The 21,511-nt window shown below is 39.5% G+C and overlaps 1 protein-coding gene across 1 annotated transcript in view; it reads right to left on the bottom strand.

The window, feature by feature from the left end:
* Positions 1 to 21,511, bottom strand: part of LOC124593852 (voltage-dependent T-type calcium channel subunit alpha-1G-like) — a 324,472-nt gene that overhangs the window by 13,582 nt on the left and 289,379 nt on the right. Inside the window, exons 6-8 of the mRNA XM_047132199.1 lie at positions 12,296 to 12,388; positions 7,213 to 7,391; positions 5,595 to 5,731 (exon numbers count right to left, since the gene is read on the bottom strand). Coding sequence (XP_046988155.1) covers positions 5,595 to 5,731; positions 7,213 to 7,391; positions 12,296 to 12,388 — 409 coding nt within the window. The remainder of the gene's footprint in view (positions 1 to 5,594; positions 5,732 to 7,212; positions 7,392 to 12,295; positions 12,389 to 21,511) is intronic.

Below are 21,511 nucleotides of genomic sequence, written 5' to 3'. Positions count from 1 at the left end.
GTTTTATACCTGGTATTGTAAGGTTTGTACTGTTGTTTTTGTGTGTACTGCACTAATGATTTTTTAATATATTCATGTCTGTTACATAACGGTATGTGATATAGCGCTGGAAGGTGCTGCAGTAGATTAAAATAGAGCTCACCAGCTTGTATTATATATGTAATAACAACATGCCACCTGTGTTGTTTTTATGGTTTCGTCTTGGAACTCTTCTCTCGCTTTTTAAGTTTGAAGATGAAGTTTGGTCCGAAACTTTTGTATAATTAGTGAATATGAAACACATATCGTAACTTAGACCATGACTCAGATAACAGACTTAATGCGTTGGACCATAACCTAGACCTCGAGCTGCTCGATACAAATAATTAAAGACACATTATTATACGAGAGTCTACACTCGCATGTAATAAAGTCACACAACACTGTTTTCATAATTTTAAACTTTTTATACTAAGAATTCGTTATTATAACGTTAATACTTTAACACTTTATATGGTTCAAATGGCTCTGAGCACTATGGGACTCAACTGCTGTGGTCATAAGTCCCCTAGAACTTAGAATTACTTAAACCTAACTAACCTAAGGACATCACACACATCCATGCCCGAGGCAGTATTCGAACCTGCGACCGTAGCGGTCGTGCGGTTCCAGACTGTAGCGCCTTTAACCGCTCGGCCACTTCGGCCGGCAACGCTTTATATATCTGGTAACAATCTCCATAAGACTGATACGTGATACAGTGAAAGTATTCTTGTAACAATCCTTTTACTTTTATAGATTTTTGTATGAATGAAGATTATAAAAAATGCAAAATTCTTTACATTCTGTTTCGAAGATATAACTGTATGTTGTAAAAGACTCCTGTCGTCTGGTGTTACCTGGAAACATAGTGTATTCCGACGATTGCCTCATAAGTTTCCTAACAGATGTCAACAAGGACACAACATGAAAGAATTTTATAGACATATTACGTATTTTATTTGTGACTATTGCGCACTGTTTGCACAGCTATTCTATTATCGTATGATGAGAGACAGTACTATGGAATATCGTCTCTATATGGTATATTTACAGATATCCTGGGTACAGTATAAAGTGTGACCTGGCGAAGATTGCATCAGCATCGAAGCATACTAGTGTTGAGTTTGTATCTGTTCTTGGGCGCCATGACCGACCTCATTTGAACTCTTCTGTCAAGAGAGTTAATTTGGAGCTGGAACGGCTGCTTATGTCGGGTGCAGGGTCACACATTGGTGTGGTTCTTGTTGATTCTCTCAGTAGGTGGGATTATACTAGGCATGGCCTTCACCTCAACAGGAAGGGGAAGGGTAAACTGGCTGAGGAAATAGCAGGAAAGTTAAAGGGGGGAGGCACTGTCATGAGTGGTAAAATACCAGTGGTTATAGGGTTCAGAAAAGACCCTTTTTTAGGGTAGGGAGGACAGAAAGAAAGCAAATTTTAAGAGAGGTTAGAACTGAGACAAACCGTAAGTTTGAGAAAGAAATCAAAAAACATAATTCCAGCTTATTACATCAGTATAAACAGCTATTGGTTAAGAATTTTCAACAGTCAGCAGATATTATAACTCTACCAAATTTTAACTCAGTCATTGTGAAATGTCAGCTATCTTTATTGCATCAAAATATTCGAGGACTGAGAAATAAAGTTAATGAATTAACTATCTGCATAGATGAATTAGAGTCTTCAAACCCATCTGACATAATCTGCCTCTCTGAACATCATGTGACCACTGGTATAGAACTTATAAGTGTTACAGGGTTTAGGTTAGCATCTCAATTTTGTAGATCAGAAATGGAGAAAGGAGGAGTTGCCACATTCATTAGGAACTGTCATAAATTTAAGAACATAGACATTCATAAATTTTGCCTAGAACAGCATATGGAAGCATGTGCAACAGAATTAGAATTTCACAAAAAATCCTTCATAATATTAAGTGTATATCGAGCACCTGCAGGTAACTTTAATCTGTTTGTAAACCGCCTTGAAGCTGTACTGGCCCATTTAACAACCAAAAACAAAGAAATAGTGGTTGCTGGTGATTTCAATGTAGATTTCCTTAAAGACTTTCCCAATAAGAACTTATTTGAGTTAGTAACACTATCATTCAACTTAATTTCCACTGTAAAGTCCCCCACTAGGGTAGCCACTTGCTCACAAACAGCCATTGATAATATCTTTATAGAAAAGTCCAATGTACAAAATTATATTGCAAAACCAATAGTCAATAGCCTCTCAGACCATGACATGCAATTCCTTCAGTTAAATGTTAATACTGAACAGGATATAATATCTGTTAAATCTGAGCTCAAGAGGGTAATCAATAAGCCAAAAACTGATTATTTTAGGAGACTCCTTAGAGACATTCACTGGACTGATGTTTACAGTGCTCATGGCATGAATGAAAAATATAACACTTTTGCTAATAAAGTGCTTAACTTATTCGAACACTGTTTTCCCCCAAAACTTACCAAGGTTAGAGCAAAGTCTACAAAAAAGCCATGGATTACTCGAGGAATAGGGGTATCTTGTAAAACAAAAAGAAAACTGTATCTGTCAATCCGAAACAGTTCCGATGTTGATGCTATAGCACATTACAAGAAATACTGCAAAATATTAAAGACTGTAATACCGATGTCAAAGCAAATATATTACAAGGAAAAGATAGTCATATCAGATAACAAAATAAAGACAATATGGGATATAGTGAAGGAGGAGACTAGTAGAACCAGACATGAAGAGGAACAAATACCATTAAGAGTAAATGATACATTGGTGACAGATGTGTATAGTGTTGCAGAACTTTTTAATAAACATTTTATAACTGTTACCGAAAAGATGGGGTTGTCAGGTTCAGTAGATGCTGCTATGGAATACCTCAGACCAGAAATTTCAAGCAACTTCCATAATATGAATTTGACCCTCACTACCTCAACAGAAATAATGTCCATCATAAAATCTTTAAAATGAAAAACATCTAGTGGGTATGATGAAATATCAACAAAGTTAATTAAAGAATGTGTTTCTGAGCTGAGTAACATATTAAGCTATCTGTGTAACCAGTCATTTATCAGTGGAATATTTCCTGAATGGCTGAAATATGCTGAAGTTAAGCCACTGTTTAAGAAGGGAGATAAGGAAATATCATCAAATTTCCGTCCAATTTCACTGTTGCCAGCATTCTCAAAAATTTTCGATAAAGTAATGTACAGTCGGCTTTATAACCATCTTATCTCAAATAACATACTGTCAAAGTCACAGTTTGGATTTCTGAAAGGTTCTGATATTGAGAAGGCTATCTACACTTACAGTGAAAATGTGCTTAATTCGTTAGACAAAAAATTGCAGGCAACTGGTATATTTTGTGATCTGTCAAAGGCATTTGACTGTGTAAATCACAATATCCTTTTTAGTAAATTAGAGTATTACAGTATAACAGGAAATGCTGCAAAATGGTTCAAATCTTATATCTCTGGCAGGAAACGAAGGGTGTTATTAGGAAAGAGACATGTATCAAGCTATCAGGCATCATCCAATTGGGAACTAATTACATGTGGGGTCCCACAAGGTTCCATTTTAAGGCCCTTACTTTTTCTTGTGTATATCAATGACCTTTCATCAGTAACATTACCAGATGCCAAGTTCATGTTGTTTGCCAATGATACAAACATTGCAATAAATAGCAAATCAAGCATAGTCTTAGAAAGATCAGCTAATAAAATATTTGTGGACATTAATCACTGGTTCCTAGCAAATTGTTTGTCACTAAACTTTGAAAAAACACACTACATGCAGTTCAGAACTTGTAAGGGGTGTCCCACGAGTATATGTCTAACATACGATGACAAGAAGATAGAAGAAGTGGACAGTGTTAAATTCTTGGGATTACAGCTTGATAATAAATTCAACTGGGAGGAGCACACCACAGAACTGCTGAAGCGTCTTAGCAAATCTCTGTTTGCAATGCGAATTTTGTCAGACATAGGGGATATAAAAATGAAAAAGCTGGCATACTATGCTTACTTTCATTCCATAATGTCATATGGGATTATTTTTTGGGGTAATTCATCAAGCCAAGCTAAAGTTTTCTGGGTACAAAAACGTGCAGTAAGAGTTATATGTGGTGTGAACTCAAGAACATCCTGCAGAAGCCTGTTTAGGGAACTAGGGATACTAACTACTGATTCTCAATATATTTATTCCTTAATGAAATTGTCATTAAAAATATATCACTTTTTCAAACCAACAGCTCAATTCATGGAATCGATACTAGATATAAGAATAATCTTCACAAGGATTTAAAGTCACTTTGTCTTGTACAAAAAGGTGTGCATTATTCAGGAACACACACTTTCAATAGCTTGCCATCAGCCATAAAAAGCTTAACAACCAATGAAATTCAGTTTAAGAGAAGCCTAAAGGATTTATTGGTGGACAGCTCCTTCTACTCCATTGATGAATTTCTCAGTAAAACCAACAGATTTGTATAGATATATATATAAGTACAATACAACTTCTGCGCAATTTCAGTGCAGTAATGTGTTCATTGTAAATGTGTGTGTGTGTGTGTGTGTAAGTACAATCTAACTTCTGCACCATTTCAGTGCAGTAATGTGTTCATTGTAAATAAGTATTATAGTAGCTGTATTACATGTTTATTACCTTATAAATAAATAAAAAACTTTTTTATTTTAAATTCAGTGCATTGGTATTTGTAAAATGACTTTCATATATTGTTCATTAAAAAATGACGATCATTCCACTTGGGACCTGTGGAATGGTACATTAGCTTATTTGTTTTAGTTGTAAATATTTGTCATGTATTGTTGTTTTTCTGACATGTTCCACATCCTGGAAGACCTCCTCACTACAGATAAATTGGAATGAAAGTAAATCTAATCTAACCTTATCTAATTTACTTTGAATTTGTGTGCATTTTATATTGGTTTTATGTTAGAATTTTCCATAATTGTTCCTGTATGTACATTACGTTTGCATCTAATTAATGTGAACAGTCGACAAAATGCATTGGCCCCATATATTTTTTTCGTATGCAAATGATCTGAAGATGGCGACTTAATTTTGCTGAAACTAGTAATTACTGTATATTTTTATGTGAGCTTATAGACGAACAACCGTGTTTTGATTCTGAAATTATCACCAATATGGCTGACAATGTCAAGTAATCGTCATTATTTGTGTGGTAAACGGTGAACATTGGTACTTCAGACTGTACTGACACGACCAAATGACAATCGTACGAGTTGCTGCAACATAGTTTATAACTCAGACTATAGTTGAGTTGGCGTAAGCCGATTCCTGACAGTCACCATGGGCTGGTCGCGGTAGCTTTGCATGACAACCTCGACCAGTACCGTAATGCAATTTTGTAAATGTCTGTATTGCAATGCCTCAGTGTTATCACATCTCCATATTGGCTGTGGTCTTCACCTGCAGCCGTTTACGTATCACATTTGAAAGCTGGCAACAGTGCTGATGGCTGCGTGCTGTCAGGAAGCTTCTTACGCCTTTTCGACTATAGTATATGCCATACGGGGTTGCAGCGGGAGTCGTACCGGCGCCGTTGTTGCCGCAGTGCTGCAGGGAGATGGCGCCCGCCTTGGCCTGGCGGCGCTGTTGCCGGCGGTAGCGCCAAACCCGCCACTTCTTCATCAGACGCCGCTTGCCGCGCCGCCACAGGTGCGCCACGTACCTGCCGACACAACACCACACTCTCACAGCCTCGAATTAAGACTGACTTCAACAAAACACACTCCACGGTGACAGTCACAGACTTGTTTTTTAGTATGTTGACTTCCACAACATTCAGACACATATACAGGGTGTTACAAAAAGGTACGTCCAAACTTTCAGGAAACGTTCCTCACACACAAAGTAAGAAAATATGTTATGTGGGCATGTGTCTGAGAACGCTTACTTTCCATGTTAGAGCTCATTTTATTACTTCTCTTCAAATCACATTAATCATGGAATGGAAACACACAGCAACAGAACGTACCAGCGTGACTTCACTTTGTTACAGGAATTGTTCAAAATGTCCTCCGTTAGCGAGGATACATGCATCCACCCTCTGCGCATTGAATCCCTGATGCGCTGATGCAGCCCTGGAGAATGGCGTATTGTATCACAGCCGTCCACAATACGAGCACGAAGAGTCTCTACATTTGGTACCGGGGTTGCGTAGACAAGAGCTTTCAAAGGCCCCCATAAATGAAAGTCAAGGGGGTTGAGGTCAGGAGAGCGTGGAGGCCATAGAATTGATCCGCCTCTATCAATCCATCGGTCACTGAATCTGTTGTTGAGAAGTGTACGAACACTTCGACTGAAATGTGCAGGAGCTCCATCGCGCATGAACCACATGTTGTGTCGTACTTGTAAAGGCACATGTTCTAGCAGCACAGGTAGAGTATGCCGTATGAAATCATGATAACGTGCTCCATTGAGCTTAGGTGGACGAAACTAAAATGAGCCTTAACATGGAAATTAAGCGTTTCCGGACACATGCCACATAACATCTTTTCTTTATTTGTGTGTGAGGAATGTTTCCTGAAAGTTTGGCCGTACCTTTTTGTAACACCCTGTAGACAAGGACATATTCAGCACCTGAGGTAAGGTGGTCAACCATTGTTAATTTCACGGTGAATGACGAAATAGTTTTGACATTTCATGACTTATGGCTATGTACATTTAGTACAAGTCAATGTCCGCTGCATGTTCTGGCTTTCTTCAAACTCATACTGAACTAACACATGTCTTTTTGGTGGGGCAGGATATGACTTCAGTTTCTGATGATTTTTCTGGACATATGTGAGGGGGAGGGGGGGGAGACAACTAATGTTACCTGCCTCTGACTGGGTTTGCCCTTAAATTTAGGGACTGAAATCTTCCAGGAAGTTTCATACCAGCGCACATTCCGCTGCAGAGTGAAAATCTCATTCTGTAAAAATATGTTAGTTAAACACCTATCACAGCACAAAGATACAATAAGATTTGTGAATGTTCTTGTCCTATAATATTTAGTTCTTCAGGCACGACATGTCTTTAAGGTCATCGAATCAGCTAAACAAATAATGGCAGTTTTAAAATCTTACACCCACTTGACACTAGTTCGCCCAATTCGATAGAGTGTGTGCAGAAAAACTTTTATTAAGATGCTTCAAGTTTGCAACTTACTTGACGATCTCTGCATAGCAGGATGTGGGCTCGGAGTTGTTGGTGCTGGAGGCGAGCGTGCTGCTGGACCGGAAGCGCTCCCGCTCCAGGCGCATGCGCTCCATCTCGCGCTTCTTCGTCTCCGAGAACTGCGTCGCGATGACGACCAGGCACAGGTTGATCATGAAGAACGATCCGATCTGCGGCAACACGCCATCGCCGGGTACAGCCACCAATATACGACACACGCCAAATAACTTATTTTATTTTCGAAATATCTTCAGCAATGGGTGCACTACTGCTTACAGATGGACTAACTGATCAGAAGTATCCGGACACCTATTAGTGGACCGAGCGAGGTGACGCAGTGCTTAGCACACTGGACTCGCATTCCGGCCAACCTGATTTAGGTTTTCCGTGATTTCCCTAAAAATGGTGCGTGTTCACCATGACGTCTTCAGCTCAGCTGGGGACACTTTAGGTGAAGGGTCTGAATGTCTGTGGAAGAAGGGCAGACCATTCTTCCTCAAGAGCTGAAAACAGATGATGCTGGACGCTGCAGCGAATGCTGGGGTCTGAAGCGAAAGCGGCGTGGTAACTCATCCCAAAGGTGTTCCATTGGGTTCTGGTCGGGGCTCTAGACAGGCCAGTCCATTTCAGGAATGTTATTGTCCTCAAACCATTGTCCTCAAACTATTGCCTCGCACAAGGTGCTTTGTGACAGGTTGTATTGCCATTCTTATATAAACAATTACCGTCCCCAAACTCCTCGTCCACTAAAGCAAGTATATGAGGATTGGAACTTAAATAGTGGCAACTATTTATTCACAGCCGATACAAAAGAGTTACATGTTTGCACCTATTGCTGTCCTTCAGAGTAGTCACCAGCGTTGCGTAGAACCCGTTGCTAGCTATGTGGAAGGATTAGTATACCGTTAGCAGAACCTGTTCTGTTGATGGTGCGAATGGAGTGATCTACTGCCTGTCGTATCTCTGGAACAGTTCCGAAGCGAATGCCACTAGTGGTTCCTTCATCTTCGGAAACAAATCAATGTCACAAGGACTTAAGTCCGGGGAGAATGATGGATTGCACAGTACTTCCCAGTCCCATCGACTGAACAGAGCAGCCACAGCTTGCGCTGTATGCGCCAGCGCATTGTCGTGCAAAATGATGGGTGGATTGGGCAGAAAGGGTCGCCGCTTCTTTCGCACGCCTCTTGAAGACCGTGATGACACTGTCGTGCTGTACGACCTCTGGCGCATTCAACCTCTCTCCGTTGTTCCTGTCTCGATAACATAGTGACACCGTTACATTAGACCGCTCGCTCACAAGTGACTATGTTTCCCTCGATTGTGCGCACGCCAGTGACGTGGGACGGGCGAATTCATTTGCTCGGAGGTAAGGTAGGAATGTCAACAACGTGTGCTATCAGCGACAATAGTAGATTCCATTGTATAGTGTCTCCACAGCAGTGTTGCCACTATTTAAGTTGCAACCTACGTACAATGCTGTATCCTTCCGCACTTAGCGTTTTCTTAGCAGCAATAAGGGGACCAGAGCCTAACGTCGTAACTCCACGTCCTCTGTTCTTGACTGTTGGCACTACACATGATGAGAATTGACTACAGAAACGTGTGGCTTATGAGGAGCTGCTTTTTAATTCTCTACGCATAGTGATTGTGCTAGCTGGACTACTGGTAGAGATGAGGAACTCATAAGGGGTTCCCTCCACTGATTTCACGCAGCTTTTTACAACCACGCTCTGCAATGCTCTATGGCTCCTGTCCGTCAGTATATGAGGTCCTTATATGAGCCCCCTGGTGTTGTTTTAGCTGCGGTTGGTCCTACTCATATCGACATCACGATCACATCACCCACAGTCGACATGGGCAGCTTCAGAAGTACTGTAGTGTAGAATGAAGACTTACACGACCGGATGACAATGCTGTTGGTAAGCCTTTCGGGATGTGAGGTCGTGGTCTAAGAAACTCTTCTGTTTCTGACGTTTCGTCCAGGACTGCGCTGGACATCCTCAGAGGCGCTCCTCCGCTGAATCTTGCCGAGTTGGTAAGACTCAGCGGTGGACAGCCTCTGAGCATATCCAGCGCAGTCATGGACGAAACGTCAGGAACACAAGAGTTTCCTGGACCACAACCTCACATCCCGAAAGTTTTATCAACAGCTAGTGCTGTATTGTACTTGCTTGATGGATTTGTTACTCAGGTGACACATTCGAGGTGAGTGCTCTCTCCTGGCTGACTCATTCTGCTGTTACTGCCTGTCCTCTGACAGAACAGAACTCCTCGCCACCTTTTATATTGCCGGGTCCGCCTCTCGTTACATCTAGTGGTCAGTTCTGCATTACACTGGGTGTCCGGATACTTTTGATCAGATTGTGTATCTGTCGAAAACCATATTATTACTCGAAATTTACATCATATCACGGTGTAAACGGCTTCGCGCACGTTTGATGTTAATCTATTTCTACACTGAAAAAGCTTATGTTTGACGATGACATGCACACATGTGAGAGGATTTTAAAGTCTGACATGTGCTCAAGCAAATCCATTTGCAGTACCACTTGTAAACAACCCAAAGGCCGAAATAACAATTGTCAAAGAATAATTTATATAGTCAGCGAAGAGTATGATGTCCTTTAAAAAGTTCTACATGGCTGTGTACCTCGAGAACGAGAAATTAATCAGTAAACGTTGTTTAATACATATGTACCCATATTCTCCCATTGAAGTCTTGATAGATTCCATTTTATTTGATGTTATATTCATGCTTTTCACTATTTTCCGAGAAGAAAGAAGTATTTCTAAAGGAAAAGGACACATATAAATATACGTATTATGAAGTAGTTGTCAAAATACCCAGCTTCTGTTGAATATGTCTCCGCAGGGTGTTCTAGAGCTAACAAGTGATATATTTCTTATAACATGCTCTGGCATTCTGAAAGTATTCTCCCTGTACGTTTAGTTTTCGGACACAATCATTGCACAGCTCATTAGTGAGTAGAAAAATGTAAAATAAACCAGCATCTCCATTCTAAAATTCTCCCTAGTGGTGATCATGTGCAAAGTAAACTAAGAGGCTTCATTAATTATAGGCAGTGGGTTTTCAAATTACGGCTGTGATTACAGTTAACTTAAAAATTCCTACTTCTTGTATTTCATTGTTTGCGTAACCAGTTGTTATAGCTTGTGGAGTTCTATGAGAAGTATTGAACTGTATGCACTGAATCGTCTCAAAATTCAGTGGTAATCCATTTGTCTTGAACCATCAGTTGATGTTTTCAAATATTCAACTAGCTGCTTATTCAGTATGAGTACTGGTACTATTTTTATTCCTGTACTTGTATCATCTGCAAAAAAGAACAGATTCAAATCTTCTGAAACTGCAAATGAAATATCATTTATGTCTATATACATTGCTTTCTGCCATCCACATAATAGCTAGTAATGCAGTAATGGACAGGATTCGTAGAGTAGTGGGTTCTCAAGGGCAACAAAGAGTGGGAAATAAATCTGTGAACTATGCTTTACGGAAACGTTTCTGTACAGTCTTTGCAGCTTTGGAAAAACTTCCATCTGCTGCTTCTTGAGTCACGCCTTAGACTCTGTGCAATGCTCCTCCTGCAGGATGAAGGGCATGTACGAGACAAAAGAAACTAAATCGTTATAACCATCACCGCTACAGGCGACTACCTTTCAAAGAGGCTGGCAGATGCTTACATCAGAAATAAGACCTGTCATATGTGTCAGAGCTGTGAACGAACAGTCTTTCAGAGGAAATCATTACATATTTCACCTGTAGATATGGTAGACACTCTACCTTTCAGAAAAACTTCAGGTTATAAAACCACAAACAGGTCACGTTACGTCGGGGTACGCAATGGTGAAGAAAGCTGGTATCAAAGTCAAAACAATGTTAATATGCTTTTTCGTATTCATAAACTGCCTTACAGAATTTACGATCACACTCTAAGAAATATAATGCATTGATAATTGATTTGTAGGTCATTCGGGTAACATTATTTTGTGGAACACAGCATTTTTCCTCGATGATTCTCGCGTAAGTACCTCGTTTATTTATTAGGTATAACTGCGCATAATAACTAATTTCCATTTTTCCTCAACTCTTTTAATGTAGATTTCTGGCAATTTAAATTTTCTATAAAATGTCCTAAACAAATATTCTTTACATTTTAAGTTTATTATCTCTGAAGCTATATCTTCTAATAATAGAGAAATCAGGGCTTTCGACAGCACTTTTAAGCATCTAGTGTCATTACCTTGCCCTGCAGTCGAGAGCTGGCATTTTAATTTAAACGACGGAACACCGAGCAGAAAAAATTGGGCTTTCAGCTTCTCTTACTTCTTTCCCCGCCATGACATTTGTTCTCAGTACACTAATACGCGCTTTATTGATTCAGTTCATAACGTCCACCATCTCCACGTCAACTGAAATAATGTTGACAGTAACAGGGGAATGCAGAAAATGATTATTTTACTTCTGCCGTAAAATGCAATGTTAACTACCCAAGTAGGCAAAGGGGATGAGGAACTCTGAAATAATTTTTGAAGAGTAACATATTAGGTATCGCAGGCAATCTGTGTGTTATATTTCTAGTAGGATGTCTTTAGCCCATTCCCCGCGAATTCACATTCTTATTCTCTAGATTTCTTCTGGAGAAGAGACGACAATGTTTTGGACAATTCTACTGAGAATACTCGGAAGCTTATCACTTAGCTTCGTAACGAAAAAATACGAACAGTAACCAGTTGAGATTAATCTGGCGAAAGTCCTTTCCTAAGTCTACCAGTCTTATTTGTAATTTACTTTATTTTTCTTACGCTCATTTTGAAATATTGTATACCTGTGTTTAGTAATTTGAAAATAATCTAGTCTAGCGGATATGTTACCATTATGAGCGAGGGTACAAATTTAAACACAGCTACAATATTTTTCATCTATTTAAATTCCAATAACTTAACAAGAGATAATAAGTTAATATGTTATGAAGACAACATAAAATCCAATACCAATAAAAGCGAAAGAGTTAAAGCAGAAGGAAAATTAATTTGATAACATACTTACCACAATGAGCAATACGAAATATATCCAGTCCCAAAACGAATGGGCATCCTGTACATAATACATAATATCCGTCCAGCCTTCAAGACTGATGACCTGCAACATGTGATCCAGATTCCATTAGTATTAACAGCATTTTACTACCATTACTAATAAAACTATTATTTACTATCTTATTTAATCTGAAGGTATTATAGCCTTCAAGCACTTCACAATTTGCAGTATAAGGAGGTGAAACAGTGAGTAACAAATCTTGGCATTGCACTATTAAGAAAAGCAATGTTCTAGGTCTGATTAGGATGCTGAAAGGGTATCTACCGCTATTGTTTCAGGAAAGAAAGACTTATCTCGTGCACAAATAAAGTACAGTCAAAAACTGTTCATCCAGTCACAAAATGTAAAGAAAAGAAAAGAAAAGTTTACGTATTGTTACAGAACGTGAGTTTCGTTGATTTTTTAACGTATGCAGGGTACAAACGTTCCATGGAGAGCAAGTTGGTTAACACTGGGGAACGAGAACTCTTGGTCGATAGTCGAGGTAGAAGAAACCGTGGTATTACTCAGCTTACTTACGATGATATAGGGATAACACAGAATCAGACGCATTATAGCCACAGTGGGACATGAATACCGGCCCACAGGTACACTTCCTTGCTAAGCCCCTTCCTGCTATACAATTGACCGCTTCAGTTCCTTGTAACTTTTCAAGAACGTTAATACACCTGTCACAGGAAAAAAAAAGTGTCCACTGACCATTACCCTTTTGCCTACCGTAGCCGTAAACCGACACCGTCAACTTCAGATAATGAAACATTACTATAAAGAATAACCGCATATCATCCAGTGGGTGACATTCGTAAATTAACGTACACGTCTATCCATAATGTATTGGTTTTGTGGTGCTAATAGAATATCATATGGCACCCCAAAATGTACTACTACAAGGACTTGGGGATGAAAGCAGTCTTCTTAGCAGACTACTGTACAGTTTAGTGGAACATGGTAAGGTATTAAGGAATAACTAACTTTTAACTTGGTGAAGATGTAGAAAGAATAATTGTAGGGGCAGACAAAGACTGGAAACTAGACAATGAATTCTCCAGGGCATTGAGTGTACCTCATAAACTGATATGAAGTTATAGACACAAGGCAGAATGAGCTGGTGGGTGTACAAATATATGACAATAATTTTAAAAAATCATCAGTCGCTGAAACGATATCAGTTACGATATAATTTAAATTTTCGGGTTTAAAGCTGGGATGAAGAGCTAGTGTTTCATAGACGGTATCTCATAGCTACTATTTCAAAAAATGGTTTCATCGAGATGTAATCATCTATCAGGTTGACTATCCGAAAAACTATTTCAAGTCGCCAGGAACACCCGAGATATCATATCAGTCAAGAAAGTCGTTATGAAGTGAATTATCGAAAGAGATCTGCGAAATATGTCTATGTTGTATTCCTTTTACATGTTGAGCTTATCTCCTTCTTTATCAGGTCGGAAACTTTTCATTTTGCTGTAATGTACACATATGAGCTCACAAAGATATCATTTAGAGGCATGAAACGTTCTATGGTATGAACAGGTGAAAGGGGGGAAGGACAACACTAATTTTTCATACAGAATTATATTTGTATTTTCTGTTTAATGAGGTATGGTGCCTTTTGAGTCAAACCTATCTTTAAGTACACCAAACTGCCTAACTGTATCTGCAGGACAACCAAATATCGTGTCGTGGTATGGGCTTACGTTGTCTATAGGATGTTAAACCCCCACACACTACGCCTTTGTTTGTGTTTCACTACCTTGCTTGTGCAATCTTCATCGTGTTCAACCTGTCAAACCGTTCCATGAGGTACGATGCTGCTTGCCCAACCCAAACACAATGGGAAAGTGCTACTTTCCGGATTGCATTATACTACCAACTAGCCTTATGTTTCCAAATCACCAAATGTCCGAAGGTACGTAAATCTACAGATTGCCATAAGGCAGAGCTCCTCCGTACGTAAAGACAGAGAACCACAGGCCGACAATTTTAATAACATTTATGAACAGGTCTGATCAGTATGTGCCTAAGATCTTCCCTGTGTCACAGTAAAACCGGACTTTATCTTCACACTTGAAGAAAAGAACTACTCTCAACAGGATCAGAACAACCCAAGGCAGATGTCAATATGATGATAACAGACAAACTGTGTACAACATCACGGCATGTAAGGTAACAACATCGCACGTATGTATATATCTGACGTTGTTTAGAATAAATTGTATTTATTTCCATCTATGATCAAAAAAGTTGTTTATCCTTAGACTACCGCTTTCGATCAATGATACCATCTTCCGACCTGCAGAAAAGTAGGAAAAACCTTATACAACCAATGGACGTTCCACAACTAAAAACCATAAAACTTGCGAGTCTATTGCTCTTAACTACACTACGTGATCAAAAGTATCCGGTCAACCATAAATAAAGCGGAATTGACCACTATAAAAACTCTGAGATTCGCCGATGACATTGTAATTCTGTCAGAGACAGCAAAGGACCCGGAAGAGCAGCTGAACGGACTGGACAGAGTCTTGAAAGGAGGATATGAGATGAATATCAACAAAAGCAAAACGAGGATAATGGAATGTAGCCGAATCATATCAGGTTATGCTGAGGGAATTAGATTAGGAAATGAGACACTTAAAGCAGTAGATGAGGTTTTCTATTTGGGAGCAAGATAACTGATGATGGTCGAAGTAGAGAGGACATAAAATGTAGACTGGCAATGGCAAGGAAAGCGTTTCTGAAGAAGAGAAATTTGTTAACATCAAATATAGATTTAAGTGTCAGGAAGTCGTTTCTGAAAGTATTTGTATGGATTGTAGCCATGTATGGAAGTGAAACATGGATGATAAATATTTTGGACAAGAAGAGAACAAAAGCTTTCGAAATGTGGTACTACAGAAGAATGCTGAAGATTAGATAGGTAGATCACATAACTAATGAGGAGGTATTGACTAGAATTGGGGAGAAGAGAAATTTGTGGCACAACTTGACTAGAAGAAGGGATCAGTTGGTAGGACATGTTCTGAGGCATGAAGAGATCATCAATTTAGTATTGCAGGGCAGCGAGGAGGGTAAAAATCGTAGAGGGAGACCAAGAGATGAATACAGATTCAGAAGGATGTAGGTTGCAGTAGGTACTGGGAGATGAAGAAGCTTGCACAGGATAGAGTAGCATGGAGAGCTGCAGCAAACCATTCTCTGTACTGAAGACCACAACAACAATCTCGCTAGAGGCAAATCTGCCAGTACTGAAGTTGGCGAGCATTGTTGTGTTGTCAGTGGGGAAGCGGTGTCAACAGAACTGGTGGATCAGGAGAGCTCCCTGACTTCGGAAGCAGACTAGTCTTGTCACCTGAATAACAAAGCCGTCAGCGATATTTCAAGTCTTCTAAAGCTGATCAAATCGCGTGTTGGTATGATTGTGAAGTGGTGAGCCAGCAGCCCGCCGGTGTGGCCGTGCGGTTCTAGGCGCTTCAGTCTGGAACCGCGTGACCGCTACGGTCGCAGGTTCGACTCCTGCCTCGGGCATGGATGTGTGTGATGTCCTTAGGTTAGTTAGGTTTAAGTAGTTCTAAGTTCTAGGGGACTGATGACCACAGATGTTAAGTCTCATAGTGCTCAGAGCCATTTTTTTTTTGGTGAGCCAGCACAATGATTTTGCGTTTTTTTCCTTTTTTTTGCTGTCGTCAGTGTTCTGACTGGGTTGATGCGGCCCGTCACGAATTCCTCTCCTGTGGCAACCCTTCATCTCAGACTAACACTTGCAGCCTACGTCCTCAATTATTTGCTGGGCATTTTCCAATCTTCATTTTCCTCTTCAGCTTTTACCCTCTAAAGCTCTCTCTAGTACCATGGAAGTTATTCCCTCATGTCTTAACGGATATCCTCTCATCCTTTGATCATGCTTCCATTATCAACAGCAACGTCAGAATTGCCTCTCTGGTGCCTTTAACTTTCCTAAAGCCCAACTGATCTTCATCTAACAATTTTGTTTTTCATCTGTTGTATATTATTCTTGTAAGCAACTTGGATGCATGAGCTGTTAAGCTGATTGTGCGATAATTCTCGCACTTGTCAGCTCTTGTAGTCTTCGGAACTGTGTGGATGATATTTTACCAGAAGACAGATAGTATGTCGCCAGACTCATACATTCTACACACCAACATGAATAGCCGTTTTGTTGCTACTTGCCCCAATGATTATAGAAATTCTACTGGAATGTTATCTATACCTTCTGCCTTATTTGATCTTAAGTCCTCGAAAGCTCTTTAAAATTCTGATTCTAATACTGGGTCCCCTATCTCTTCTAAATAGATTTCTGCTTTTTCTTCTATCACATCAGACAAATCTTCTCACTCATAGAGGCCTTCAACGTACTCTTTCCACCTATCCGCTCTTTCCTCTGCATTTAACAATGGAATTCCTGTTGCACTATTAATGCTACCACCCTTGCTTTTAATTTCACTGAAGATTGTTTTGACATTCCTGTATCCGACGAGCATTTCTTTTTCGATTTCTTCACGTTTTTCACGCAATAATTTCGTCTTAGCTTCCCTGCACTTCCTATTCATTTCACTCCTCAGCGACTGTATTTCTGCATTCCTGAATTTCCGTGAACATTTCTGTACTTCCTTCTTTCATCGATCAACTGAAGTATTCCTTCTGTTACTCATTGTGTCTTCGCAGTTACGTTCTTTGTATCTATGTTTTTCTTTGCAACTTCTGTGATTGCCGTTTTTAAAGATGTCCATTGCTCTTCAACTCTAATACCTACTGAGCTATTCCTTATTGTTGTATCTATAGCCTTAGGAAACTTGAAGGGTATCTCGTTATTGCTTAGTACTTCTTTGCGTAATGATTCTCCCTGACTGATCTCTTAAACTTGAGCCTACTCTTCATCTGTACCAAATTGTAATCTGAGTTTATATCTACTCCTGGGTACGCCTTACAATCAAGTATCTTATTTTAGATCTCTGTCTGTTCATGATGTAACCTCATTGAAGTCTTCCCGTGTCACCTGGCCTTTCCCAAGTCCACCTCCGCCTCTTGTGATTCTTGAATAGAGTATTCATTATTACTAGCTGAAATTTATTACAGAACTCAATTAGTCTCTCTACTCTCTCATTCCTTGTCCCAGGCCCACTATCTCATGTAACCTTTTCTTCTACTCCTTCCTCTACAACTGCATTCCAGTTCCCCATGACTATTAGATTTCCCATCTCCCCTAGCGTACTGTATTACCCTCTCAGTATCCTTATAAAATTTCTCTATCTCGTCATCTTCAGCTTGCGATGCCGGATGTATACCTGAACTAACGTTGTCGGTATTGGTTTGCTATCAGTTTTGATAAGAACATCCCTGTCGGTGAACTGTTCACAGTAACACACACACCACCCTACCTTCCTATTCATAACGAATCCTACTCCCATTATACCATTTTCTGCTACTGTACATATTACCCTGTACTCATCTGACCATAAATTCTTGTTTGCTTTCCATTTCACTTCACTGACCCCCCACTATATCTAGACTGAGCCTTTGCATTTCCCTTTTCAGATTTTATAGTTTCCCTACCAAGTTCAAGCTTCTGACATTCCACACCCTGACTCGTGGAACGTTATCCTTTCGTTGACTATTCAAATTTTTTCTCATGGTCACCTTCCCCTTGGGAGTCCATTCCCGCCGGCCGATGTGGCCGAGCGGTTCTAGGCGCTTCAGTCCGGAACCGCTCGACCGCTACGGTCGCAGGTTCGAATCCTGCCTCGGGCATGGTTGTGTGTGATGTCCTTAGGTTAGTTAGGCTTAAGTAGTTCTAAGTTATAGGAGACTGATGACCTCAGTCCCATAGTGCTCAGAACCATTTGAACCAGTCCCTTCCAGGAGAACCGAATGGGAAACTGTTCTGGAATCATTTGCCAATGGAGAGATCATCATGACACTTTTTCAATCATAGGCTACGTGTCCTGTGGATACACGTTAGGTGTCTTTAATGCAGTGGTTTCCATTACCTTCTGCATCCTCCCGCCGTTGATCATCGCTAATTCTTCCGCCTTTAGGGACAATTTCCCACCCCAACGACAAGAGAGTGCCCTGATTTATGACAGAAGTCTGCTTACATTTTTCCAGTGGAATTAGAAAAAAATATTGCTCAAAAAAGTGAAATAGAATCCGGATTCTGAGTAATATGTTGTGGTGAATAGATAACCGTCAGTGGGTCTTTGAGGAAAGCGCATCTCGTACAAAGTGAATAGTGCTTTGTTTTGAGAAGAATAATTTTTCGGATAATTGTATTGATCTGTTATTAAAAAAATATCTATGAACAGTGCCGTATGTAGTGAGAACGGTAGTTGTTGTTCTGAGGCGGTATTTTAATCTGAGAATGAGTGCAAATGAGGCTCACAAACCTGATTTTAGTGAAATGTATACTATCGTAAAGATTTCAGATAATTCGACACGTTGATAGCTTGTGTTACATAGAGAGCCCAACATTAACAGCGATTTTAGCTGCCTACGCTGTGGTACTGTAGATTTCGTAACTGTAGTTAACAATAACTGCTTTATTCCTCACTTACAAACGTGCTGGCTTGGATTTCCACAAAATGATATAACAAGTTTATTTTGGGATTATTTTGTTTAATGAGGTGACATCCTTTCTGTTTATCTTTTATGACTAGAGGCGGTGTCAATCCAGAAGCTGTCTTTTCCTTTTTTTGTAATCAGGGAAGGCCAAGAGTTTGAGTAAGCCAGGGAACGGTGGGGAACTGAAGTTCAGTGAATGTATAAAAAATGAAAACAAAATGAAATAAAATACCTAATTATTTCACAGCGAAATCTCAAAAATTTGATTTCGCATATTTTTTTAAGTCATTAGCCCTCTGATTTGTTTGATGCAGCCCGTCATGTATTCCTCTCCAGGCCCATTCATCCAAGAGTAGCACTTGGCTCCTATGTGTTCAATTACTTGTTGCATATATTCTAATCATTGGTTTGCCCTACAGTTTTTACCCTCTGCGACCCACTCTAGTACCATGGAAGTTATTCTCTGAGGTTCTATCATCATGATCCTCTTATTTCTATTCTATTTCATGTTCCTCTCTCAGCCTATTTAGGGGAAAATCTTCTCATTCTTTATCTCAACAACCCATCTGATTTTCAGCATTAGTCTCTAGCGTTATTACTAACATAGACTCTATTTCTCTAGGGAAAAGACTCAAAATTGAAGTGTATACATAACTGAGAGCGATAAAATATTGAAAATCTCTGATCCATAATTTGTCCCGATTGTACCACAAGAAACCCTGTCAGATAATACTTCATATTATTTAATTTAAAAACAAGCAATATATCTATGAAGGAAATACTTTACAGAAAACAAGAATAATGCATATTGCAAAGACCAGATGCTTAGCTACGAGTAGTTTAAATGGGCTTAATCTCTTTGGAATGTTGAAGACATGATTTGAGATATAACAAAGGAAAGTTGCGATGCGAAAGGGAACGCGCACTTTTACGCAAGGACAGAGAAAATTATTTAGTTAATGTCTCAAAGACAATTCCGTCTATAATTATTCCTAACACTTCATCTCCGACTGCGGGAGATATTCAGAAGTAAAGCGGCGAACTGCAATCATAACTCGAGGGAGCGCCCAATATATAGGCAGTGTAGAGTGGGCGACAGTCCATCACATGATATCAGATGCGAGATTATCTCTGATAACGCATACATTCTCGATTGAATTGAATGATGATCGATTACTTTCAGTCGAGAATGTCGGAATTACCAGTGATGACCTCGTAGCCGACGTCATTTGATGGACTGTGGTGCCCTTTGCGCTGCCTATATTGGGCGCTCTCTCGAGTTATGTTTGAAGTTCGCCGCCTTACCTCTGCAGATATCTCCCGCAGTCGCAGATGAAACGTTAAGGGAAATTTTTATTCATCGACCACGTCTTATCAACGCGGAAGTTTTACGTTAAGTAGAACTGTATTATTTTATCGTTATAAAAGAACAAAAATTAGGTTACTGTGATCGAAAATTTTGAGAAGATCGCACAATATTGAATGCAGGTCAGACCGTATCACACATCAGCATATAACAGCACATCTATAGTTTTCTTTTTTATTGTAATCATTGGCAGTAATTTATTTGAAATTGCAAATTGTGGCAATCGATGCACTACTTAAATTACCTTTCTTTTGTCCTAACGATATCTTGCTGAGACGCGTCTGCAATCTTCCTCATCTAGTTTATGTGATACTTCTGTAGGGCGAATAAGATTATTATTACCCGGGTACGTCGGCGGAGCGTCACATTGTATACTAAACATTACGTGTATTACTAATTGTACTAATTACAGTGCTATTTATTATTTGTCTACTGTAATATAAGAAATGAGAAAATTGTGTAGCGAAAAAGTACTATTACATTTTGAATGGGGTCTTCGTGGTGTTCTACCACAGTTTTCTATCACGAGACGTGGGGAACACCAACGCTTTAAACCTTTGCAGTAATACGAAGCCTTGAAAATTCAACTACTAATGGTACATTGCCTTGCATGAAGAAATATGAAAGCAGACAGATCAAACTGGAGTTCGTTGCATGGTCTGGTAATGAAAGACGACGTTTAAGGGTATGGGATTGGTACTACTTGGAAAACACTGAAAAGTCGTGTTGAAATGGACGATCTAAACATGCTACAACTTGCTAAGTGAAAGCTGGGTAGCATTTTTAAAGCGTAATAAGACAAGATCTTATTTAGTTACTATTGGATTTTTAAAAGAACATCAGCTTTCTTTCTGCTTCTTGTGTTTGAAAAGAACAATAAATGTGCTCCAATACAATCTTATAATGTGGCAGTAGTTAGACAAGACGTGAATTTCCTAATCTGAGCTATAATCACAATAAGTTTAACAATGTACACACATCACTGTGATGATTTAACTGACGAAATTTTGAAGTGGCAAACAAGACTTTACTCGTTCATGTGTAGTTCAGATTCACCAAAGAGAGCCATAAATTCCAGTAACATTTTCTTAAATACTTTAGCAAAAGAAATGATCCTGTCTACTGTTACTTGAAGAAGGATTTGTGTAGGAACTTTGAAATGTTTTTGTCTTGTAGCAGTACATAGAGGGTAAGCTAAATTTTGTAACGACGAGAGCTGA

The sequence above is a fragment of the Schistocerca americana genome, chromosome 2 (assembly GCF_021461395.2).
Source record: "Schistocerca americana isolate TAMUIC-IGC-003095 chromosome 2, iqSchAmer2.1, whole genome shotgun sequence".
NCBI lineage: Eukaryota > Metazoa > Arthropoda > Insecta > Orthoptera > Acrididae > Schistocerca > Schistocerca americana.
This window is presented reverse-complemented; position numbering and strand designations above follow the sequence as displayed.